This window comes from Sminthopsis crassicaudata, chromosome 5, assembly GCF_048593235.1.
Source record: "Sminthopsis crassicaudata isolate SCR6 chromosome 5, ASM4859323v1, whole genome shotgun sequence".
Classification (NCBI taxonomy): Eukaryota; Metazoa; Chordata; class Mammalia; order Dasyuromorphia; family Dasyuridae; genus Sminthopsis; species Sminthopsis crassicaudata.
In genome coordinates, this window is record NC_133621.1 from 256768622 (window position 1) to 256796461 (window position 27840).

The following is a 27840-nucleotide window of genomic DNA, read 5'->3' on the forward strand; positions in this document are numbered from 1 at the left end:
TCTGGTATCACAACATAAATAGTTATCAAATTCATGAAGTTTGCTTTTGTTTCTGTAATACTTGTTTAAAGGTACATGTTGATTTATAGCCTTTAGTAAATAAAAACGTATCTCTGTTTCACAGATTGTTTGAAAGTAACATCAAGGAGCCAATTTTTACAAACTATTTTAATCAGTCTTTTGTTTATGGTATGCATTAAGGCAGAAGGCTTTGCTTAAATAATTGGCCCGCAGGATAAAATTAGAGAAAATTATTTACAAATTGGCTAATTGCTACCTACTATAAAGGTTTGGGCAGATCTTGATATGCTTAGAAGTCAACTACATTGGAAAATATTTTATTAAATATGTCTTATAGATACATATATGTATATAAAATATGTATGTATATGCATATACATATAGATAGATGTGTATATACATATATATGTATATATATGTGCATATTTAGATCCCAAATGTTGAAGATTTGAGCATGTTAATATAAAACTGTACTTCAGTAAGCATTTTTATAGTAACTGTATATTTTTCAAAGTGAAAGTTGTGCTGAGTCAGTGCCCAAAGAAGCTTTAATAATAAATGCAGTTCATGATCAGCAAGATCCTATTATTATAGTCCCATGAGTGGTTCTGTCTTTCCTTGAAATAGAATGGACCTAAGGGAACATGAAGGCTTGGCTTCTGTCCATGTAGAAATTTTCTTCTCATCTTCCTCTGTGTTTCTCCTTTTTGCCTTACATATAGTACAGAAGGAAGAGAAATTCCAGGAGATAGAACAAGTAAACAGGAGGGCTCTCACTGCCCACAGATAAACTGAGTCAAAGATACAGGTAGAAGTTTTACTTTTATAAAAGGAGTTCTGGACTGACAGTTCATTTTTGTTATTACATGTGTGTTCTTAGATAAAAAAACAACTCATATACTTTGCATCTAGAAAATAAATGGATTGGGAGGGGCAGAGCTAAAATGGTGAAGAGTCGACATGTCTATCTGACCTTCTTTCAAACCAACAGCAGATTAAATCTCTTAAACTGGTTTGGGAGTGACAGAGCCCACAAATATTTGGAATATAACCTATTTCCAAAAGAAGATACTTTGGAAAAACATTAGAACAGATCTGTTTCAAACAGCAGGGGGACAGTCTGCCAAGCCCAGAATGTAGCATTGGGAGCACAGAATAAGGATCTGAGGCAGAGAGCCAGTGATGTGGCCTCTGCACACCAGGGAATTTATTGTGAGGCTCTTAGGCTACTATGTCCTAGTTGCAATCAGGTAGTTTAGCTGATTTGCTATAAAACACCCCAAAGCAAATACAAAAGGCAAATTATAAACCATTGAACATCAGAAGAAACCTGGCCCTGTTTTCCCAAAACCAAAAGTCAGTCAGCAGAACTGCCCCAGGACAAAATAAACCTGTCTTCCCTTTGCCTTAAAAGCAAACTTCAACCTTTAAAAATATAAGCAAAAAAGCAAAAAGAACTCTGACCATAGACAGCTTTTATGAAGAAAGAGAACAGAACTCAAAACCTGAAGTTCCTAAAGGCAAATCAAATCCAGATGAAGCCCCAAAGGATGATATGAGTTGGTCCCCATTTCACAAGGCTTTCTTGGAAGGTATCAAAAAGGATCTTAAAAGATAGGTAGAAGAAAAATGGGGAAAGGAAATGAGATCTTTGCAAGAGGGTATGGAAAAGGAAAAACAGAAATTATCAGAAGAAAACTTCTTTAAAATAGATATGAAATGGGAAAAGCATATAACTCCTTAAAAAATAGATATGAAAAAGAAACAAATTCATCGACAAACAGAATTTGTGAAATGGAAAAAAAATGCAATGAACAAAATAACATTTAAAAATTCAATGGGCCAAATACAAAAGGAGCTAAAAAAAAAAAAAAAGGTAACTGAAGAAAATAATACACTAATAATTAGAATTGAACAAATGGAAGTGAATGACTCAATAAGATTTTAAGAATCAGTCAAACAAAACCAAAAAAATGAAAAAATTGAAAAATATTTGAAATATCTCCACAGTATAACTGACCAGGAAAATAGATCTAGCTGAGACAATCTAAGGATTATTGAACTTCCTGAAAACCATGATGACAAAAAGAGCCTAGACATTATCTTTCAGGAAATCATCAAGGATGTCCTAGAAGCAGAAGGTAAAATAGTCATTGAAAGAATTCACTGATCACTTCCTGAAAGAAATGAAAACTCCATTGGAATATCATAGCAAAGTTTCAGAATTATGAGATCAAGGAAAAAATTTGTCAAGCAGCCAGAAACAAACAATTTAAATATTGAAGAGCCACAATCAGGATTACCCAGGACCTAGCAGTTTCTACCTTAAAGGATCAAAGGATCTGGAATGTGATATTCTGAAAACCAAAGGAACTTGGATTTCAGCCAAGAATCATCTATCCAGCTAAATTGAGCATTATTTTTCAGGGAAGAAGATGGACATTCAATGATACAGGTGAATTTCATTTATTTCTGATGAAAAGACCAGAGCTAAATAAAAGAAAATGATCCCCAAATACAAAACTTAAGAAAAGCATAAAAAGGTAAAAAGGAAAGAATTCTTGAGAACTGTGTCTCTGTTAATGGTATACTTAGAGAGTACAGGTATAATTAGATTTTATTCTGATAATATGAAAAAGAAACTAGAGGTAGAAACTAGAGGGGAAAAAAAAAAGAAAATGGAGGTAAAATGAGGAAAATTACATCTCATAAAGAAACAAATAAGACCTATTATAATTGAGGGAAAGGAGAGGGATGAATCTTACTCTCATCAGATTTGCCTCAGAGAGAATATCAGACATATTTGGTTTCACAGAGTAACTTGCCTCACCTGTAGGGAAGAGTAAGGGGAAGGAAGAAAAAAAGGAGAAGGCTAATAGAAGGGAAAGCAGAAGTAATAGGGGAAAAGTACAAGAAAGGGGGAGGCAGGGACTGTAAAGGGGAAGGACTGTTTGATGGAGGTGGTCAGAAGCATAATACTGGGAGCAGGGAAGGGGGAAAGGAAAAATAAAAGTATAACTTGGGATAAATAAGATGGCAGGAACTAAAGAATTAGTTATTTTAACTGTGAATGTGAATGGGATGAATGAACTTATAAAACGGAAGTGGATAGCAGACTGGATTAAAAGCTAGAATCCTACAATATGTTGTTTACAAGAAACACTTTTAAAGCAGAGTAATACATACATAAAGGTAAAGTTTTTGTACAAACAAAACTAATGCAGACAAGATTAGAAGGGAAGCAGTAAACTGGGAAAACATTTTGACATTCAAAGATTCTGATAAAGGCCTCATTTCCAAAAAATATTGAGAATTAACTAAAATTTATAAGAATTCAAGCCATTCTCCAATTGATAAATGTTCAAAGATATAAACAGACAATTTTCAGATGAAATTGAAACCATTTCTAGTCATATGAAATCACTCTAAATCACTATTGATCAGAGAAATGCAAATTAAGACAACTCTGAGATACCACTACACATCTGTCAGATTGGCTAAGATGACAGGAAAAGATAATAATGAATGTTTTAGGGGATGTGGGAAAACTGGGACACTGATACATTGTTAGTGGAATTATGAACAGATCAAACCATTCTGGAGAGCCATTTGGAACTATGCTCAAAAAATTATCAAACTGTGCATACCCTTTGACTCGGCAGTGTTTCTACTGGGCTTTTATCCCAAAAAGATCCTAAATGAGGGAAAGGAACTCATATGTGCAAAAATGTTTGTGGCAGCCCTTTTTAGAGTGGCAAGAAATTGGAAACTGAGTGGATACCCATCATCTGGTGTAATGCTCTGTTGTCTCCAGAGACTGCCGATCACTCTCTGGTCTAGAGGAGAGACTTCTTCCTCCAGAGAGCCACTCCAACTCTGACCTAGAGCAGAGACTCTTCTCTCTCGAGTGCCTTCCTCTTTTATCCTCCCAGAGAATGGACGTGGGATAATGCAAGGGCTCTGGGAAGAAATACTTCAACCAATGAACTTGCTCCTCCTAAGCATGCAAGCTCCTCCCCAGAAGTTCGAAGGGGTTAAACTCCCAGTAAAGGCCGGAACTAGAGAATTGTCAAGTACCGACTTAGCACTTAGTAAGAATTTATCATCTCATTATCTCATTAGCATTTAGTAAGAACCTAACAAACTGGAGAATGGCTGAATAAGTTAACATATGAATGCTATGGATTATTATTGTTCTCTAAGAAACAATCAGCAGGATGATTTCAGAGAGGTCTGGAGAGACTTATATGAACTGATGCTAAGTGAAATGAGCAGAACCAGAAGATCATTGTACACTGCAACAAGAAGATTATATGATGATCAGTTATGGTGGACATGGATCTCTTCAACAATGAAGTGATTCAGACCAGTTCCAATGATCTTGTGATGAAGAGAGCCATCTATATATAGAGAGAGGAGTGTAGGAACTGAGTGTGGTTCACAACATAGCATTTTTACTCTTTTTGTTGTTGTTTGATTGCATTTTATTTTCTTTCTTATTTTTCCTGTTTGGTTTGATTTTTATTGTGCAGCAAGATAATTATCTAAATATGTATGCATATATTGGATTTAACTTGTATTTCTATCATGTTTAACATATATTGGATTACTTGCCATCTAGAGAAGGGAGTGGGAGCAGGAGAGGGAAAATTGGGACACAAGATCTTTTTTGCAAGGTGTAATTTTGAAAAATTATCCATGCATATGTTTTGAAAATAAAAGGCTTTAATAAAAAAATGAAAAGAAAAAGTGGATTGGACTAGATGGTTTTTGAGGTCCCATATCTCTCTAAATCCATCCTATGATGTCAACAAACTAAAATCTATATGCCAGGAAACAGGGATTAGTCAATTTGTATGACTAATTTATGCAAATTCATGATATGGGAAAAAAGTTTAACTAGAATATAGGTTATGTAAATGAGTTTGTCATGAAATAAAAATAAAGAAATAGAGTGGAGCCATACAGCTAAAGGCCTTGAATAGAACAGTAAGTTATTTGTATTTCTTTGGCAGGTAATGGAGAATCATTTCAAATTTGAAAGTACAGAAGTCATCAGACTTGCATTTTAAGATTATTTTTGCAGTTATTTGAAGACTATTGAAGAGACTGGCAGAAGGCAGATAGAACTAGAGGCTTTTAAAATAATCCAGCAGAAAGGCAATGAAATAAATGGTGACAAGGAGAATGGAGAAGAAAAACAGTTGAGAGCTAATGCTGAGGTAAAATTGATTGTCCAGTATTTGGATGTAGAAGAGTGTTAGGAAGAAGAAAGCCATAGAATTAGAGATTTAGGCACATTCCCACACATCTGTAGGAAACAAATATGTATCTCTTTTTGCTAAGTTTCTCCTGGGCCTTCATTTCCTGGAAGGACTTAAACCCGTCTTTATTCTCCTTTCCATCCTTTTCCTAACTCCTTTTCCTCACTTTAGGACTTCAAAATCAAATTTTTCCTGTTGTCTCATTTTAGAATTTTCCTTAGTGCTAAGTATCTTTACCATAGCATATTCAACCTCCTCTCTAGGCCTACTCAACTTGAAATATCCCTCCATAAGGCCTACCTTCATCCTCTCATTTGTGTATTCACTCTTCCTAAGCCCTAAATTTTGGGCTTCATTGCTAACTTAACTTGCTCTTGACTTATACACTTCAAGGTCATGCTTCTATGCTGGGCATCTTATCTAAATCTGTGCTCTCATAAGTGGATCTTATGGATTCACTATAAATTAAGCAGAAATATTAAGCTTGTCACATCCTTAATTCACTAACTTGTAATACTTCTTCTTACCATGCTCTGGTTGTTGTTTTGGAACTTTTATGTTAGATGCCTGGTGAAAGTTAAAGCAAAGTGTGGTGGAAATTAGTCATAGATATAAAAAATTCTCTAAATCATTATTGATTAGAGAAATGTAAATTAAATAACCTTGATACAACATTATACAGTTACCAGATTGGTCAAAATGAGAGAAAGGGAAAATGACAAATGTTAGAAGGGATGTGGAAAATTTCAGACACTAATTCATTATTAGTGGAATTGTAAATGGATCCAACTATTTTGCAGAACAATCTGGAATTATGCCCAAAGAGTTATTAAACTGCTTATACCCTTTGATCCAACATTACTATTACTGGGTCTATCTCCCATGATAATTAGGGGAAAAGGAAAATAACCTATATGTTCTAAAATGTTAGCAGCTCTCTTTGTGGTGGCAAAGAACTGAATGAAAGGATGCCCATCAATTGGGATATGGCTGAATAATGTGTAGTATATCATTGTGATGGAATACTACTAAGAAAAGATGATTTCAGTGATTTTAGGGAAAAAATGGAAAAACTGCACAAAATAATGAAGATTGAAATGAGCAGAACCAAGAGAATATTGCATACCATAACAATATTGTTTTTAAGAGTAATTTTAAGTGAAGAAGTTATTTTGACTATTACAAATAGCCAAATTAAGTATAAAGGACTTATGAAGAAACCCTATATCCAGTGAAAGAACTGACATATATGTGTGTGTGTGTGTGTGTGTGTATGTACACACACAAACATATTTTTGTATCTAATAGTAGCCATATCTAGGGCAGGGGGTGGGGGAAAGAAAAAAAGATATTTACATGATCATTTTCTTGTATATTAGAAATTAATTGTGCAAAGTAGATTGGCAGCTTAATGTGTAATCACCTTTTTATTGTAGTGTTATGGAAATTCTTTTATTCCATAAATTAAAAATAAAATAAATAAAACAAACATATGGGGGGGGGGGGAATTGAAGCAATAAAGTGATGCCCTGGAACAATGACCTTCAATCAGGAAATGCAGATTCCTGTGCTCACTCTGCCCTTAGCTTTGAAGTTCTTGGTGAATCATGCTGCTGCCCTAGAATTTTTTTTTCCCTTCTCTAAAATGAGGGGGTTGTTCTAGTTGGTTTCCAGGCCTCCCTCCAACCTTAAATGCTATGATCTGTAAAATGACTAAATGATCTGAATGTTTCCTCCTAGCTCTGTAAAGTTTTATGATTTTAGACTATTTGAATATTGAATTTGAATGCTGCCACTTCTAGTTTAAGATTGAATACATCTTAGAGTGATAACTTTTTATTCTGTAATTATGAAACTTAGTCTAATTTTTATGTTCTAAATCCATGAGTGCTGATGTATGGGTACATTTGTGATTTGATTGAAGAAAAATGATTTAGCTCATAAAACATATGTTTTTAAAATAAGGTTTAGTTTTGTTTTCTTCTTTTTCCAACTGTAGATCAGTTACAAATCCCTTGACCTTAGATTTGTTATGAAAACTAGATACCTTTATTCTTGGATGACCCTTTTTCTTTTTCAAAATTCACTTGTGAAAACGTTGGACTCCTGAACATTTTCTCCAATCCTCATTACTTCTCAAAGCTCTGTGAAGGGGCAGCTAGGTGGTGCAATAGATAGAGCACCATCCCTGAAGTCAGGAGGACCTGAGTTCAAATTTGATCTCAGACACTTAACACTTCCTAGCTGTGTGACCCTGGGCAAGTAACTTAACCCCAGTTGCCTCAGCAAAAAAGAAAAAAAAAAAAAAAACTCTCTGAAACAGGAATGTGAGCTAGAGTTAAAAAAAAAAAAAAACAGTTTTGTTTTTCTCCATGGCTTAAGTTACCAAAAACCTAAACAAGGCAAAATCTTGCTAAACCATCAGCAGAGAAAACCAATATTCTTCAGCCCCTGATATATTCTCAAATATTTTCTTTTCCACTTTTCATTCTCCCTTTTGCAGGGCTGCACTCATATGCTTATAACAAAATTCAACTCCACAGTGGGTTCCCTATACTTTCCAAAATGCTTGGAGATTCCAATTCCAAATAGCAGAAAATTGGTAAAACTGTAATAACAATGTGATATCATTCTGTGCTATAATAACAGAACTCAGCCTAAGGAAACAAATAGAGGGAATAAGTAAGATATCTGTACTTGTTACAAGCTCAGTTCTTCACTAATCTCCTTTCCCCCTTAAATTTACTTAGATTGCCATAGTGAATATGAAAATGCTTTGTGCCTCTCAGTCAGAGAACAGAGGGAATAGAGGAAGGTCAGTGTGCATAGAGCTGAATGACACGCCATCAAACCTGTGGGAAAGAACACATTGGGCTCAGTTCTGTCCCTCATAAATTATTTGGAACAATTACCAAGGATGGCAAATTGTTAATTGACCAGCATGGGTATATATTTAGGTGCTTTGAAGATCAACTTCCAGGGAAATTGCCATCAAAGGAGAAGAGTCAGAAGGAAGCACGAAAAGGAAAGTGATGTTTAAAAGGCTCAAATCAACAACAATACTATATGATGATCAATTCTGATGGATGTGGCCCTCTTCAACAATGAGATGAACCAAATCAATTCCAATAGAGCAGTAATGAACTGAACCAGCTACACCCAGCAAAAGAATTCTGGGAGATGACTATGAAGCACTACATAGAATTCCCTGTCCTTCTAGTTTTGTCCGCCTGCATTTTTGATTTTGTACACTATTTCAAAGTCCGATTCTTTTTTGTACTGCAAAACAACTGTTTGGACATGTATACATATATTGTATTTAATTTATACTTTAACATATTTAACATGTATTGGTCAACCTGCCATATGGGGGGGGGGAAGGAAGGGAAAAATTAGAACAAAGGGTTTTGCAATTGTCAATGCTATAAAATTACCCATGCATATATCTAGTAAATAAAAACTATTAAAAAAAAAAAAAGGCTCAAATCACCAATGATCTCTGAAGGAAGAAAATAAAAAGACCTTGTACACAAGCAGATAAACCAACAGAAAAGATATTAACAGCAGAAGAAAATTTATTTTTTAGATCTACTAAATGAGTTCAAGCATCTATGAAGAAGTATAATACATAGAAAAACTGATTCAATATTTGATGGAGTAGAAGACCCTGTGGATTTTAAAGATATCATGGATCAACAACACATTCTTGAATGGCTCAAAAGAGAAATAATAATTTTAAGAGCAGGGGCAGCTAATTGGTGTAGGGGATAGAGCACCAATGCTGAAGACAGGAGGACCCGAGTTCAAATCTAATCTCAGACACTTAACACTTCCTGGCTGTGTGACCCTGGGCAAGTTACTTAATCCCAATTGCCTCAGCAAAACAAACAAACAAACAAGCAAACAAACAAATTAACTAATTAATTAATTAAAATAAAATAAAAGCAGAATCGACAAAAATAAAATAAAAGAGAAATAATTGATAAAATGGAAAAATTTGAATCTATAATAAAGTGTTTAATTAAAATTAAAAAAAAGTTAACTGGGAAGGCAAATATACAGAAGTGGAAGAAGAAAAGCAAAAGGCAATGTAAAGAAAGTTTGCTTTCTATTATATGCAAAGCACATTAATTTCATAAGCAAGACAATTTAAAAACTATCTCTCCCAGAAGAACTTGACAGGTCAAAACCCAATTGTTCCAGTTCCTTGAAAACAATTTGGAGCCCATTTAGTTTTTACTAAACCTTAAGGAAAAGAGTTAGATGAAAGTGTATTTTAATACAGCAAGTCACACAAATAAACAATTATTGGAGTTATCTTGCTTCTTCACTTTTAAGGCCCTACCTATTCAGAGTATATCTAGGTATAAAATGTAATTGCAGATGTTGGCAAAATATAGTGAAAAGGACAGTGATTTGGGACTGAGAGGCCCTGGATCAGTTCTGCCATTGCTGCTTATTACCTCTGTGAACTTGAACAAGTCACTTTTATAGTTTTCAGTTTCCTCCTCTATAAAATGAAGGGGTTAAACTAGAGGACCTTTTTAGTACCAGATCTATGATCCTATAACTTAAATCTCTTAACTTCAGGTCTTAGAGCATGTTCCTTAAGATTCATTGTTGACTCAACTTGATAAACCTTCTTGATTGGCTTTGGATGGATAGGGCAGTGGTCTAATTAATACTTTTGAAATACATTGGAAAATTTAATCTTTCAAATTGGTTCTGCTTTCTTTAAAGGAAAATGGCTGTTCTCTGAGCACAGAAGAACAAGTGGTCTTTCCTGGATGCTCTTATCTTGTATTTTTGTATAGAAAAAATAGAAAATGCGTTTAATGCTTCAAACAATCACACATTCTTATCTGTGTGATAGATAGAATTAACTCTGTCCCATTATAAATGAATGAAAATAGTAATAATGAATTTAGGAAGCACAAATATAACCTATTTTTAATCCTATCTCTTCCTTGCTCTACCTACATTATTGAGACTTGGGAATATTAATCAGAGGCACCCCACAAAACTGTGAAAATACATCTTCATTTCAACATGATTGCTTTCATTGATAATTTTATGTATTTCATTTTATGTACTTAAAAACATAACTCAAAGATAGACTTCATCAGATTGCCTAAGAGCTCTAAGACACAATAAAAATGAACAACACCTGGTGTAGAGTTTTGTACTGACAGAACTATTATACCAAGGTGGATATAAGGCATTCCATCTCCATAAATAAAATAAATTGGAGATTATCAATGATTGGAAATGATTTGCATACTCAACTATTTGCCGATATAAATAGGCAAACCACAACCACAGTCAAAGGTATGCAATATATACATATATATATATATATATGTATGTATGTATACACACACACATATATATAGAATATGAAATTTAAATTTCATATATCATAGAAATTCTTCTATTACAACACAGAAATGATATTTCTAGAAAAGAATTTATTATATGTAGATTGCATTTTCTGGCATATAATGTATATTCTGGCATAGAATATATTTCTGTAAAAAAAACCCCCCAAAACAAAAAAAAACCCAGATGATAAAGAACACCTCCAAAGAGTTTTTGTGTACTATTTATGATTTATTAATTAAATTTTCCCATGCAGAAGAGAATTGTAATTCAGATCTTGAAAATATCTTGTAATACAAATACAAATATAAATGCAAATATATTTGAGCGTATTTGCATATATTCTTTTTTTTAAATTATGTATATACTTACACATCTTGTTATTTCCCCCATTAGAATGTGAGTTATTGGAGACTACAAATTTTATCCCTAACACTTAGCATAGTGCTTAGAACCTAGTAGTTGCTTTACCAATGCTTATTTATTTTTTTAATTTGAAAATTGAATTTTTTTACTTAAGTGACTGGGAGAAGTAAATTCTCTATATTTAATTAATTAATTTAATTTAATCTATATTTATACACTGGTTATGTACTTCTCCTCCAACTTGAAAGTATGGACCCAGAGGTCCTTGGGAACCAGAGCACACAATATATAGAAAAAATGATTCAGCATTTGATGAAGACAACCAGGAAATGATGAATGACCTCAAGTTGATTTGACAGAGAGAAAAGTTGAAGAAAGTGGGTGTTTTACCTGAAGAACAGAAGGGCTTGGGGTGAAATGTATCTAAGAATGTTTAATGCAACCACATGGATGAAAGATTAGATATGTTTGATTTCACCGTAAAGGATAGAATTGGAGAAAACAGGTAAAAATTTAACGGAGAGGGGGAATTTTGGCTTGTTTCAAGAAAAAACAATTTAAATTGGACAAAAGTGTAATTTTCTGCTTTGTGCAGGAAGTATTGAGTTTCATCCTCTTGGAGGGAGGCCAGTAAGCAGAGACTGGATGAATCAGACATGTTTTAGAAGGAATTTTGTTTTATTTTGCTTTTTATTCAGGTGTTGGACTAAATACTTTTTATTTCATAAGTTCCCAATTCCTGACCTCTTTCATTCTTGCTCACTTGTAAGCAATATTACCCTTAAATGACATTCCCATAACTTCTTCCCTTTTCTGATATTTGCAGTAGTTAGCAATTACATTATAACTTATCATCACTAACTTTAAGGCCCTGAATATGTTGTCTTTCCATTCTTCTGCCAGTGTCATATATTCTTAGAACACAGGTTAGGCAAGGGAAGCATCAATATTCTTCCTCTATCTCTTACTCAATTTCTACCTCAGATATGGTACTTCTGATATCAAGTGACCTTTTGTTGGAGAGTTGGGACATTATTTTCTTTGGCATTCTTCTTACAATATGAAGATATAATACCTTTTTTTTTTTACTTTCTTATATTTTTTTTTAAACAACTGGGGCCATTAAATTACTCATGTATAGTATCTGCTGTGTAAATAGGTACTATACTTCCTTTTATTTGTCCCAAATCTACTTCTTTCATTCTTCAAAAGCACAGCAACGCCTTCTGATTCTGGTATTCTGGGATCTCATGAGCAGGCTTGTGTTCAACAGGATCATAACTTCCTAGGTTTTAATATTGTTTCAGATTTTATCTTTCCCAGTTGAATGATTCCATTTTTTCCCATCTCTCCTTATATAGAAGCTTCTTCACTTTCTTGATCACTCTAATTGCCCTCTTTGGAGTACAATTGAGTAACTATGCTTTTCTTTCTGGTTTTATTCCTCCATATATTACATATATTTATCTAGATTATGATATATGATACATTATATGCAGTGCTAAATAAAAGATAATAATCAGTTGTCTTTTAGTCATGTCTAACTTTTTGTGACCCCATTTGAGATTTTTGGCAAGAAATTTTAGAGAAATTTGCCATTTCCTTCTCCAGCTCATTTTACAGATGAGGAAACTAAGGCAAACAGGATAAAGTGACTTGCTCAGGATCACATAGCCAGTAATTGTCTGAGTCCAGATTTGAATTCAGAAAGATTTTCCTGACCGCAGCCCAGGTAGTCTATTCACTATGCCACCTTAAAAATAATATTAATCTAATATAATATAAATGTGTAACATAATGCCTGCATTGCATTGTAATGATACATTTGTATAGCATGTAACATTTTGTTATATGTGTATAACATTTGTATAATGTATAACACATGAATAACATATTATGTAACAGGTAAATATGAATAATTGTTTGGATTCTACAGCATACTATAGATATTAAGTGGCCAGATATAAAAAGTGACAGCTTAAATTGAGGATTTAGATAATTCTTATAAAGAAAGAAAGAAAGAAATATCTGAATGGATAACTATTCCTGAAATATAATTCATATATAAGCCCACTCTCTCTGCTCAATATTGAGGTTCTTTCTAAGTAGTACCCTTCTAGAAATGGCCATTTAATTTCCCTGGTATCTTCTAATATCTCTGTAGGATGTAATTTAATATGGTTACATGCATTTTTTATTAATAATATCATTTATATAGCATTTTAAAGTTTGCAAGATATTTTACAAATTTTGTCCCATTTGATCATTACAAAAACCCTGGGAAGTATGTGCTGTTATTGTTCTCATTTTATAACAGAAAGTGCTTAAGTTACTTGCTCAGATTCACAAAGTTAGCAATATGTGAGGCTGGATTTGATCTCACATTTTTTTTACTTCAGTTCCAGCACTCCATCTACTGTTTTTCATTGTTTTGTCTTGTTTTTCTCCAAAAAATTCACACTAGCATCTTTGAGACTGATAATCTGGACTATTAATTTCCTTTGCAATTCCCAGTATAGTTTAGCATGAGTGGCTTTTCTTAATTACACTGTAACTGTATGTGTAAAGTTAATTTTAACTAAGCAGAGGCATAGAACCAGCGAAAGAGATGCCTTTTATGATGTAGAAGACTGGGTTTATTTTTAGATACCAGTAATATTAAAAATCTGTCCTTTAGGAGGACATGAGTTGAAGTTGATGACTCAGGCTTTACTCGGTTATTGACTATATAATTTGATATGTTTCTGAAAAAAAAAACATACAGCTGATACCTTTTTTTCATAGTTGCTGACATAGTTGTTACTTAATGGATTTTTTTTATTCTATTCTCTCTTATTAGGTTTATTTGATTGTTTTTTAATCTCTTTCTATGTCTGTCTTTTCTCTCTCTTCTTCTTTCTTCCATATCTCCTGTGTCTCCTGTCTATCCTCTCTCTCTTCCCTACCCACCAAATTTTGTTTGGATATGAATTCCAAATACAATGCAGCATATCTGATGTAAGCTATTAGACTTGGAACTAAGAAGACCCGGATTCAAATCTTGCCTCTGACACTCACTGTGTGAATTTGGGCAAGTCAGTCATTTTAGCTGATTCTATTAGCCTCAGTTTGTAATCTGAGGGGATTATAGTAGATTATGTCTGAAGTTCCTTCTTATTTTATATCTATAATCTGTGAAATATATTCATAATAAAAATATTTGTTATTGATTCATCTTATCCCTACCTGTCCCCAATATTTAGTAACTCAATCAAACTTAGTAGTTTAATATCATTGTTTGTATTGGAAGAAGAGTGTGGATTTTACTTAATTCACAATTTAGGATCTAAGAATTTTAAAATATGTGTGTGTATGTAGTTATGTCTAGTTCAATTTAATTAGCTTCTTTTAAAACCCTATATATGTAATACTATGCTTTTAAAAACATTATTCTAGGCTTCCCTAAATTGCTAATGGGATCCATGATGCACAAAATACCAGTTTCATTAATGGAGTCATGAATTCATTGATATGAGTATTCCCTCCACTGTTGGTCCATCCAAGATTTTCATATTGCATGGCTCTTATCCATGACCTTCCAAAAATCCTCCATGGAAATGTTAAAGGTATTTTTTGGATCATTAGTTAGACCTGGAATAGTTCTATGAGCAATTTAACCTTGCCCCCTCATTTTACAGAAGAGGAAAATGAGTTACAGAGGGATTAAGTGACTTTCCCAAGGACAAATGATAGATGATAGGAAGCAGAGCTGACATTCAAAACCCAGAACTTCTATCTCCAAATCTGGTGCTTAAATATATGTATATGTGTGGCTATGTATATATATATATATATATATACATATATCTACACATACATGCATATATACACATATACACAGAGAAAAAGAGGGAGGAGGAGAGGAAGAGAAAGAGAGAGAGGATGGGAGGGATGAAGAGAGGGAGTTTCCCCCCCATAGATTCTACTATAATACCAAAAGCAGCTAGGTAGTATTATAGTGCACAGAGTGCCAGGCCTGAAGTCAGGAAAACTCATCTTTCTGAGTTCAAATCTGGACTCAGACACTTACTATGTATGACCCTAGGTAATCACTTAACCCTGTTGTTTGCCTCAGAGTTTTCATCCGTAAAATGAAAAAAAAAATGGCAAGCTATGCCAGTATCTCTATGAAGAAAGCCCCAAATGGGGTTACAAAGAGTTGGACACAACTGACTGTTATCTCTCATTTTTGCTACATGGCCAATCAAAATTCTTTTTTTTTTTTTTTTTTTGAGTGGGAGAATGAAAGGGGAACTGGTCCTTCAGATTCATAACAATGTTTTATTGACTATTCTTTGCATGTAGGTCCTCATTGGTCACTTTCTGCAGCTTATTGATGTGTATGATCTATATCTCTTTTGGCATTTAGATGAGTTTCAGTGTTGATTATTATCAAGGTGTCCCATGATTCTTAGTTATATAGCATTCCCTAGAGAATATCAATGATTCTTGATTCTGCATCATTTTATACAACACTTCCCAAGTTTCTCTAAAACCATAGCTTTCATCATTCCTTATAGCTCACCAGTATTCCATTATCATTAAATATTGTATGTTCAACCATTCATCAACAGATGTATACACTCTTTGTTTCTAGTTCTTTGCCACTACAAAAAACAGAGGCTTTACATATTTTAGCACATACAGATCTATTTTCTTTTTGTTGTTGTTTTTGTTCTCTTAGGTATTGATCTATGTAATATTGTGTAAAAAGCTATTCATGGTTTAATCACTGTGGTGACATAGTTTCCGATCATTTTCCACAATGTGAATTTACTAATTCACAGTTCTGACAGTTGGGAAGACAATTTGCACTACAACAAAAATATCATAAGACTCATAATGAAACTTGTTACCTCCTGACAAAGAAGTGACTGACTCAGAGTCTGGAATGATGGAATAATGGAATTGTTATGGCTATTGTGGAGATTTCTTTTCCTTTACTATCATATTTATTACAAAATGGAGCAGAAGTAGAAAGAGATGATAGACATTTATTAATTTTGAAAAACCAAATTAAATTGGAAAGAGAATATTAGCATTTTTTAAATTGGATTTTTTAAAATGATGAAGCAGCTTGTGATCACCAGAAGAACCACGTTTTTCCAAGTGCATTCCAGTTCACTAACCTCTCTCTGTCCAATCCTGAGCTCAGATTATTATCCATCTGAGGTACTTCCTCAAGATATTTGTACTGATGGGTTAACTAGATGGAAAGGATTAAGGGCCATTTTGGGTTTTTATTCATTAACTTGGTGGTAATGGCCAAATAATTAATTAAGTAATTGCTAATCTGCTGGTCATAAACCTTTGTTTATTTAACAAGACTGATCTTTGAAGAGCAGAAAGAAAGCCATAATCAAAGCCTTTCCATCTTAGTAGAAGCTTCTGGATAAGTATTAACTTTAATATTGAATTAACATTTTTAAAAAGCTTTTAAAAAGGCCAACAAATACTAACTCACCTCTCTTAAGTACACAGCCTGTGGGATACCATTCTTTTATAAATACCAGGGCTGTTATCTTATAATGTGGATGTTATCCTTACTCCTAGAATCATATAACTCAACAGAAAAAGTTTGCTTAATACTTTTGTCTAGAGGAAATCAAACTTCCTTAAAATATTATCTCAATTTATTTGGCTAATTTGATTTACACTTAGCCAAATGAGTTTTATATGGGATATTTGAATCTTCCAAGTCACAATCAAATACTTACAAATATCAAAAGAGGGGTTGCAGGCCCTAGAATGTATGAGATATGAAATTTTTAAAAACTTCTTTAAGCTTAAAGGAGATGATTGAAAGATAATGAAAGTTATTCAAGATTAGCAAATTCAGAAGTTAAAAAAATAAGTATTTGGGGGATCTTATTGTAATTGCTGGTTTTATGTTTTATGTCAGTCTATTAACTTGGATGAGGAGAAAAAGAACTATGGTTTTGATTTATGAAAACTAAATAATTCGGTGAAACTACCTGTATATGTGTGCATATATTCAAACAATACACAAGGGAAAAAATTAGAAATGATTGAAGAGAAATAAAGAATTATAGTACTGTAGCATTTCCTCTTGTTTATTTTCCCAACTCTTGCTCAGCTAGTTAGAGGTGGTTCATCAAAGCGCCGTCATCTACTATGCCCCTTAGGGAATCTCTAGGGTGCTATGCTGAAGAAATGAGATTTTCAAATACTATTGCTTATGAAGTCCTATCCAATGATTTCCCCACTGATTATCAAATAACTAGCCTGAGTTAATTAACTGAGGTTGTATAGTAAAAATAGTGAGCCCCAAACCAGAGACTAACTTTCCTTTTTCAGATAAGGTCTATGGTAGAATGAATTCAAATTTAAAGGCCACATGGGACCAAAGGATAAATTCACAATTTCTAAATTCTGGAGGGCCTTTTCTTGCTTCTTAAAGTCCTCTTGAGTTTCTCCTTAAATATAGCTCTCTGGTGGGCTGCTCTTTTAGAGTGCTGAAATTTTCTTTTCTCAATATGTTAAGATTGTCTTCATTGAGAAATCACTGTTACAGATATTGCCATTACATACTGTTTCTGAGAACAAGACTACTGATGCAAATGCGAAGCTCAAAGTTTAAAGAATTGATTTTCTGAAGTTCACAAAGTTATTCTCTGGTCATTGGATGTGTCTGGAATCACCTTAAGGTCACTCCTCTCACCAATTCTTGCTGCCCCCAATATAAGTACAAGTGGTCTGTCTTTTCTAGATGTTCTGGGAACTTAACTGCCTTTCTGCTTAAATTTCTTTTTTGCTATGTAAAGGTCCAGAAGTGTCTAATTCTTTTTACCCTTTGTAACAACATTTTATTTCATCTGGTACTTTGAAGCAATTTAGACCTCTAAAATTCCTTAGAGACTTATTTGAATATATCAGATTGATCATTGTCTAAGGAAGAGAAGGAAGAATAAACTTTGCAATTCAGAACCTTTTTTATTATATAGTTTTTTATATACAAAACATATGCATGGGTAATTTTTCAACATTGGCCCTTGCAAAAACTTCTGTTTCAACTTTTCCCCTCCTTCCCTTAACCCCCTCCCCTAGATGGCAGGTAGTCTCATACATGTTAAATATGTTAAAGTATATGTTAAACACAATATATGTATACATATTTATGCAGTTATCTTGTTGCACAAGAAAGATTGGATTTATAAAGAAGGTAAAAATAACCTGAGAAGAAAAAACAAAAATACAAACAAACAATAACAGAAAGAGTGGAAATGTAATGTTGTGGTCCATACTCATTTCCCAGTGTTCTTAATCTGGGTGTAGCTGGTTCTGTTCATTACAGATCACTTGGAACTGCTTTGAATCCTCTCATTGTTGAAGAGATCCACGTCCATCAGAATTGATCATCCTATAGTATTATTGTTGAAGTGTATGATGATCTCCTGGTTCTGCTCATTTCACTTAGCATCACTTCATGTTAAATGTTTAAAATTGTTTTAACACATAATTGAAGAAAATAAAATATATTTTAAAAAGACTTCTTCGTACCCAATTGTTTAATTGATTTATTAGTAGATGGGAAGGTGGGAAGCAAGGAAGGAAAGACAAGAGCAAATAAAGGAGAGGAGAACAAAAGAAAAGAGGAATATAAGTATGTGTAACTAGGGTTAAAATATTTATATCTAGAAGTTTCTAGAAGATACCTTCATGATACTCTACTCTTGCTTTCTCATTTGAGAAGATAAGAAAACTGAGCATATATTTAAATGATTAGGGCAATTATTCCAAAGAAAAGGGAATAAATCAACTTAGTGTTGGAAATGGGGTTGGAAGGGAAACATTGGTCTACTTGCTTAGAATGGAGAATGAGCTTGCATAATGAAGGATAAAGAGACCTCATGTTGGGGTTAGAGACTCTGTGTTTGAATTCTGGTTCTTGTATTTACCGTTTTGAGCAAGGAACTTAGTGTTCTCAGCTGCACAATAACCTCTAACGATCTCTTCCAATTCCAGATCTATGAATTTGCTATTATATCCAACTTCTCATTTCACTTTCATTTCCATATGACTTTCATGAAATCATTATTTCAAAGCAAAACTTTTTACTGCCAAAAAGATGCTTGCAATTGATTTAGCTTAATCTTGGGAAAGAATAACAAGGATAAGAATGGCTAGACATACTGGGGAACCTTGCTTTGGCAGCGATGGTTGAGACCAAAATAAATTTTGTAGTTAGAATATTTTCAGAAGTAATTATTTTTGAATGTCTACCTCCATTGAGAAGCAAATATAAATTGATTTCAAGTAATTATATGACTAGGACAATAATTTAATATTTCAGTGTCCTAAGAAAGACTTTAAGAATAAATATTGCAGTATAGTTACCTATTTTGATTGGTGGACTAAGTTTCCTTACCTGATGGTTTTCTATACTGATGAAATGCTGTCTAGATGAAAAAAAAAAATCAACATTATAACAAAACTGAATATCAGCTTAAGCTTTTCCAAAGCAGGCATCATAACCAGAATCTTTCAGCTTCACATTTAATCTGTTCATGGAACCCGAATAGTATTATTATTGATATTTCAGCTAATTATTTTTCTAACATTTTTATATGTATTTTTAGTCATAGAGTTTTTATTCTATTTTTACTCTATTTTTTCCAATTCTGTTCTCTTTCCCTCTCCCTTGCCTTATCTATTGAGAAGATAAGAAAAACAAAACCTATTACCAGTTTATACTGTCATATAAGACAAATTTCTGCATTAGCCATGTGCACAAAAAAAGTAAAGACTAAGGAGAAAAAAAATAGAAAATGTGCTTCAAATTGGATTCTGAAATCACCCATTTTTAAAAGAACATTTTAAAGTTATAGAATAAAATAATCAATTCCATAACATAGTATAATAAAAAAAAATCTCTATTTCAAGGTGGATCACATCCTTCATCATTAGATCTTTGGTATTGTGATGAATCATTCAGTTAATCAGAGATAAGTTCATTAAAGTCTTCCCAGGTTTTTCTGAAATCATTCCCTTCCTTCTTTCTTATATCACAATATTATTTAATCATTTTCATATACCATAATTTATTCATTCATTCTTCTTAGTTTCCAGTTCTTTGCCACCCCAAAATAAGTTGTTATGAAAATTTTTGTACATTTGGATCCTTTTCCTCATTTTTAAACTCTTTGGGCATAGCCCTAGCATTTATTGTAGGTTCAATGAATATAGATGCTTTTATAACATCAAAAGGTATAATTTCAAATTCTTTCTATAATAATTGGACTAGTTCATGGAAGTGTACCTGTTTTTCCATTGAACAGTTATATGTTGCTACATAGATTTGACAGGTAACTTCTCTGCTCCATTTATTTGCTTATGTTATTACTCTTTATGTCTACATCATGTATTTATTTTGACCTTATCTTGATAAGACATTGTGAGATGTTGTTCTATGCCTGTTATCTGCCACACTTTTTCCAGTTTTCCCAACAGTTTCATGCCTCAATAATTGGGATCTTTGAGTTTATCAAACCCTAAACTCCTTTGCTCATTTGCTTCTAAATATTGTATGTCTAATCTCTTCCATTTTTCTGTCCCATTATTTAATGTTGTGATGATTACAGCTTTGTAGTACAATTTGAGACATAATATTGCTAATCCCCTTTCCTTTACTCTCTCCCCCCTATTATATTTTTGAACTTTTTTCCTCCAAATAATTTTTGATATATATAGATAAGTCTAGCTTTATAGAGTAATTTTTTGTTAGTTTGATCAATTTGTTGGGGGTGGGAGGGAAGGGAGTAATCACATCTATATGGACAAGGAAAGCTTTGATGTAGAAACTTCTTTCATTAATACAGAGTAGTAATCCCCTTATAACTTGAAATCCTGGAGAACTGTAAGGAATTCAGTGATTTGCTTATGTTTATACTTAGCTGTCAGAGGCAGGAAGTAAAACCAGATTTCCTTGAGTCCCAATCTGGTCCTTTGCCTTCTCTAGCAATCATGTTGCTTCTCTTATGGTCTCTTGTCCATTATTAAAAATATAACACATGATTTCGTTTGCATATGAATTTCTACCTGTAAATGTTATGCTGGTCAACTTGTACACAGAACACCTGGACTTCCAATTTTTTACTTTTCCATTACATGATTTGTGCCAGGAGATTAAAATAATTTCTCACTGTTGCCAAGGCAAAAGTGTTTGCATGAAAATTCTCAGCAATCAAATTTCTTACTCGGTGCCCCCTGGAAAGTGATTGGCATGGGTTCTTGGCAAATGGAAAAAATAATATTGATGCAGTTAATTTTGATTTTGAGTGGGTGGGTGGATGGGAAATGTTCTTTGAAATATGACAATTTTCTGTTTTGTTAAAAAAAAACTATTACTTTTATTTTTGTTATGTTAGGTTTAAAAAGATCCTTTTTTAGATGTCTCTTGTTTAGGGAGTTTGGGAATGAATTGGTGTGTGTGTGTGTGTGTGTGTGTGTGTGTGTGTGTGTGTGTGTGTGTGTGTTTTACACTTTTTTGGGGGGGAGTCAGGAGGAAGTGATCTGATTTCATTGATATAAGAGATTCCTAATATGGAAAATGTCTTTATTACTACAGATTTGCAATTGTCCCTTAACTTACCTTGTTACAGTATTTCCTGAGGTCTGAGAGAATCACATTAGCAAGGCTGTCAAAAGCTGGATTTCAATCCTATCATTTTATTTCTCAAGCCAGCTATCTATCCACTCTTGAGTATTGCCTCTAATAAACATTTTAAATGAAATTTGCATACATTTATAACATGTCATTATAATAATTAACTTATTTTAAGCCTTATAGGAAATATAATGATTTTTAAGTTTCATATAGTTCCTTCTTCTTTAGCCTTGTGGAGTTTATTTTTGGAAAACTGTTATGAATTCAGTTACAATTGCTGAGCTCCAGTTAGGAAACTGCTAATATTTAAGCAAAGGTTGGGCTTTTTGCTTAGACATATTTTTTTTTTTAGCTTTCAGAACAATTTATTTAAAACAAATAAAGTCAGTGCCTGGTTAAGAAAAACAATTCAAATGTCAAAGAATCACTATAGATTTCTAAGACCTCCTGTTTCATACAGATGCAAATAAGAGACCTGAGTCTATTATATACAACTATATGAGATGATAACACATTTAAGAGAGACCTTAGATTGCTAATCATACATTTCTATATCTCTTTAGAGATGTGGTTGAGCCAGAATTCAATGTATTTCAGCTAGTTTATAGTATACTGTCTGTAAATATACAGATACAAGGAGGGGAAGCTAGAGTAAGAGCTGACTTTTTCTTAGAACTTCCCACAGCTGAGTTTTCTATTCTGAGATTCTTCTAAAGGTAAAAACCTTCCTGGATATTTCCCTTTTTTGAAAGAACTGAGTCCTCCTTTTTTTTTTTTTTTTCTTATGGTATGCTAGAAAGCCACGTGCTCAAAACTCTGGAAAATTTCTTCATTCCAGCTAATTCAGTCCTTATAGACAGGAATAAGAGTGTGTAACAAAAATCTCTTAAATCTTATTGAACTTTATCCAATAGCTTTCACAGACTTTGCAATACAGTCTAAGATTTTTGGAGTTATTAAGATATGGTTTCACTCAGCTAAGGCATCAGAGCTAAAATGGAGTATGACAGTTTCCAAGTCCATCTTTAAATACTTTATATTTCTACAATATTTTAAAAGCTTCACAAAGTACTTTCATCACAATAGTCCTGCAAGATAGATAGATATAACCTGTTAGGAAAAGCATGGAATCTTTTAAACAAATAAATACAAGAAGGAATCCAAATTTATTGAAAACTATTTTTATCACCATTTTTATGTTAAGTGTATAAGTCTTGAACTATCAAGAAAATATGAGATATTTTTATCCAGTGACATTTTTAATTAATCTCATTACAGGGAAAGCCTGTGGGAACGCCAGATGCTGGGGCTTACTTCCGAGTGCTCTCTGAGCATGGAGTGGCGGCCTTGTTTACAGCACCGACTGCAATTAGAGCCATCCGTCAACAGGACCCTGGGGCAGCCCTGGGGAAGCAGTACTCTTTGACAAGGTGAACTGAGGATACTGGGGCAGGTCACATTCAAAGCCTAGATCTGAATCTGGAAAGCTCGAGTACCTCTTTTGGTAGAGTTAAAATAAAATAGTCTGAATGTTCTTAGGATTGACTATCCAGGAGATAGCTTTAAAATAGAAGAACATAGTATGGGTATCAAACTGTTTTTTGGAGTTGCTTCATACATTATTTCTTAATGTGCTATAATTTCAATAAGAATTGAAAGTTAATGAGGGCAGGGGAAGACCTCTTTAACAAAAAGAAACCCTTAATAGTAATATTTTGGCATACCAAATACTGGTATTTGAGCTGATTTTGGAGACTGGGGGGAGAGAGTCAGACTGATGATTTTGTCATTGGATTTCATCATTGAATCATAGATTTTGATAATTGTAAAGTATCTCAAAGCTTCTAGAGGCAGTCTGTTTCACTTTGGGATAATCCTAATTGTGCGATAGTCTGCATCTATATAACTTCTATCCCTGGTGCTAAAGATAACAAGTCTAAGCTGTCTTTTATATGATTGCCCTCCAAATACTTAATGAAAGCTATCAAATCCCCCTCCTGAGTCTTTTCTTCTCCAGGATAAACTTGCCCATTCCTTTAATTGATTCTTATGTGACAAGGTTTCAAAATCTGTCATCATCCTGATTGTCCTTCTTTGGATCATTTCCTCCTTATCAATATCATTCTTAAACTATTGGAACATTCATTTAAAGCACTAAATAAAACCGGATCCCAAAGCAAATCAGCAACAGATAGGAAAGAAGGGGGGGAGGGAAGGAAGGAAGGAGAGAGTAAAGATGGGAGGGAAGGAAGGAAAGAAGGAAAGGAGGGAAAAAAGGAAGGAGGGAAAGAAGGAAAGAAAAAACTAGGGAAGGGGAGACTGAAGGAAGGAAGGGGGAAGAGGGTAAGGAGAAAGGGAAGGAAGGAGAAAAGGAAAGGATGGAAGGAAGGACAGAAAGAAATTATTAAATGCCTAATATAGGCTAGCTGGAAGGAGGTGTTACTGTTATCCCTATTGAACAGTCAAGGAGGGACGAGTGGCAAAGTGAATAAAATTCTCAGCTTGGAGTCAGGAAGACTATCCTAATTTCATGAAAAAGATGAGAAGAATGATGTAAGATAAAGAATGGAAACATCAATGAGCATTGTTATAGTGCTTTAAGATTTGCAAAGCTCTTTACCTAAATTACTGTGGCATTTGAGAATTGTCTAAGGCTTTGAGGATTCATTGGTTTGTCCAAAGTCACACAGCCAGTATGCATCAGAAAAAGATCTTAAATCCTGGTCTTCCTGACTTAGAACTGAAGGAGAGAGTGAGGATGAGAACTTTACAATTCTGCCTTCCTGAAATCCAATTCATTTGCAATTTAAGACAACATCATTTTGATGTCATTGGTCTTCTTTGAGAAGGAAGAAGAGAAAAGTCCTAGCTTACACATTCTATTCACTGTACTACACAGCTTCTCATTAAATGAGAGGTCTCCTACTGATGTTATTTACAAGTATACATACATATGTAAAGATATACATAAAAAGATAAATATGTAATATGTATATAAAATATACCTTTGTATATTTTGAAATATGGAGGATAATTTGCTTAGGGGTATTTTCATTTCATTTAATTCAATTATTTGATTTAATATATTTAGATAAAATATTGAATTATATAATCCTGAATTATCTGAATTATAAGCATTACTAAAAGAATCATTTTGCTGACAAAGCAGGATTAGATTGCCTTTTGTTTTTTAACAGTAACTTCTGCATTTATTGAATATTTTTTCTGATGTTTTAGAGATTGATTTCTTTATCCATTTCTGTTTAATAATATGTGCATTGAAAAGTAATTATAGCTATTTCTATCTTCAAAGCACCTTTCAAGCTTTAGTCTTCACACACCTCTTGAAGTAGGCTACTAATATCAGAAAATGAGACATAGAGAATTCAATAACCATCTCATGTCAAAAAGATACTCCTTGAATAAAATGATCTTTTAAGTTGAAGACCAAAGGATTAGAATCTCTGGCAGCTATATTCTTAAGAAGTGACATTGGAATAATGTTTTGAGGGAATAATATGGGGTATTTTGGTAACTGTGATATTATCAGGCAGATCCAGCTCAACTTAGGGTTAATATGTAGCTATCAGCATTTGAACCAGGTCTTTCTGTTCCAAATTTAAGGCTCTTTTCACCGAACCAAACTGCCACTTGTGCACAGCCATTAAATACTAACTCTAATATTGGACACCTTAACATCCTCTCAAATTCTTTTTCTCATTATAAGTCGCTATTTTCTCTCATTTCTGTTGGCTCCCAAATCCAATTGTTCTCGAATTTTTGCTAAAGATTTATTTGAACATGGCTACTCTCTGTATTATCAGAAAGTTCTATTAACTCTTCTGATTTGGTCCTACATGATTATACTAGAAGTATAGTAGAGTAGGTTTAGATCAATGTTCAGGGAAGTGACGTCATCCTACCTAATGAACACTATTATTTTCCTCTGTGTTAATTTATAGTAAGTTATAGTATTTATAGATACCCACCTTTCCTAAGGGTATCCTTTGAAAAATCCAGGGTCTGTGTCAACTATACAGTTTATATCCTAACATTTCTTAAATGAACACTGTGTTAATATTATTTTGTTACTGTTGTTCAGTAATTTCAGCCATATCCAACTCTTTGTAATCCTATTTGGGGGATTTTCTTATCAGAGATAGTAGAGTGGTTTGCCATTGGTTTGCCATTTTCTTCTCCAGCTCATTTTGTAAATGAAGAAACTGAGTCAAAGAGGAATAAGTGACTTGCTCAGACTCATGCATCTGGTAAGTGTCTGAGGCTGAAGTTGAACTCAGGAAAGTGAGTCTTCCTGATTCTAAACCACCTAGCTATCTCCTCTATGCCACCTAGCTACCTCCTTAATATTAATTATACACCCCAATTTGTACAATTTGTAATAGAATTATGGAGCCACAAAGGTGGGATGAATATTCTACACTTAAATTGTGATCTTAGTTTCACTAATTTTTAGGAATGGATATTTAAAAATTGCCTAATAAACTATGATGGGTTGTGGGGGAAGATACTTTAAAAAGAAAGTAATCTTAGGGGTATCAAGGTGGCAATACCCGTCCTAGACTCAGGAGGATGAGTTAAATTTATCCTCAAATACTTAATAGTTGTGTTATCCTAAGCAAGTCACTTAACCCCAACTGCCTCCCAAAAACCCAATAATTTATTTTATTTATAGAGAAAGCATGATGTAGAGGTTAGAAAACTAGTTTAATCAGACAGATGTGAGTTTATTTCCTGCTTCTGACTCAAACTGGCTATGGTGAGCCACTTAAATTCTCAGTGTCCACAGGCAACATTCTAAAATTGTAAAATGCAGAAGTTACCAATCAGCATTAGTGCAGAAGTTGCTTCTTACCTGAAGTGTTCCTGTACCAGTGATCTCACATACTATTTTTTCTCATTTATTTTATACTTCTTTGACTTTTATCTTTAATGTTATCTATAATAAGTAAAGTACTTCACCTTAAAACTGTTTCTTCCATAGTAAGTTTCTTATTTTTTGGCTTATTGACATAATTGACTAATTCTGTAATACAATTAACCTTGCTGCATGACTATGATTTTACTAGTAGGTTACCTTGCTAATCTGTACCTTTTCCAATATATATTCCTATGCCATTTAGATTGTTTGTCAGCTGGCTTTCAATGTTGTAATTTGAATTAGCCATAATCATTACTGGTACATTGGCTTAAAAAAGAGACTTTTGTCTTTCTATTTTCCCTCAGAGCACATCATTTTGGAAAACAATTTTCTTAATCAGGGAAATAAATAAAAATGAAAAAAAAGAAATTGAAAAAATTAAAAACTCAAACACTCTTATGTTTGATGTTCTCTGTGTGTGTGTGTGTGTCTTTGTCTCTCTGTCCATCTCTCTGTGCCTCTCTCTTTTACTTTAGTCAATGTTTATCTCCAGTGATGTCCTTTATCATTCAAAATATTATTTTTCTATATTCTTATTTCTTGAGTGAAAGGGGATAGGAATAGGGTCTGGACTTGCCTATGATTTCATTACTATAAGGGAACTCTCTTTACTTTTGCTAGTCAGCATCTTTATAATTTATTGTCATGAAGACTTGCCCTTAACTTCCAGAATACTGTAACCAATTCCAGAGCTCCCAGGTCAAGGAGAAAATAATGCAAGCAGCCCCAAAACAAAACAAAACAAAACAAACAAAACAAAACAAAACAAAACAAAATAATTGGCATATTGAGGAACCAGTCAGGTTAATGTGATGATTATGGAATACTATTGTGCTATAAGAAATGATGAGCAGGATGTTCTCAAAAACAACAACAACAACAACAACAACAACAAACAACCCTGGAAAGACTTACATGATTTGACAGAAAGCGAAATCTATATTGTGTACAAAGTTACAGCAATATTGTTAGATGATCAACTCTGAATGACTTAGATATCTTCAGTAATACAATGATCCAAGATAACTTTAAAGAACTTTTGCCAAAAAAAAAAAAAAAAAAATGACATCTATTCCCAGAAAAAGAACTGATAGTGTCTGAATACAGATTGAAGCATACTTATAAAACTTTCCTGAGGGATTTTTTTTACTTATTTTTTCTTTTATAACATGATTAATATAGAAATCTTTTTTGCATGACTACAT

The 27840-nt window shown here is 33.4% G+C and overlaps 1 protein-coding gene across 1 annotated transcript in view; it reads left to right on the plus strand.

The window, feature by feature from the left end:
- ACSS3 (acyl-CoA synthetase short chain family member 3) overlaps positions 1-27840 on the plus strand; it is a 245851-nt gene that overhangs the window by 130018 nt on the left and 87993 nt on the right. The window contains 1 exon segment of the mRNA XM_074270876.1: positions 22975-23126. Coding sequence (XP_074126977.1) covers positions 22975-23126 — 152 coding nt within the window.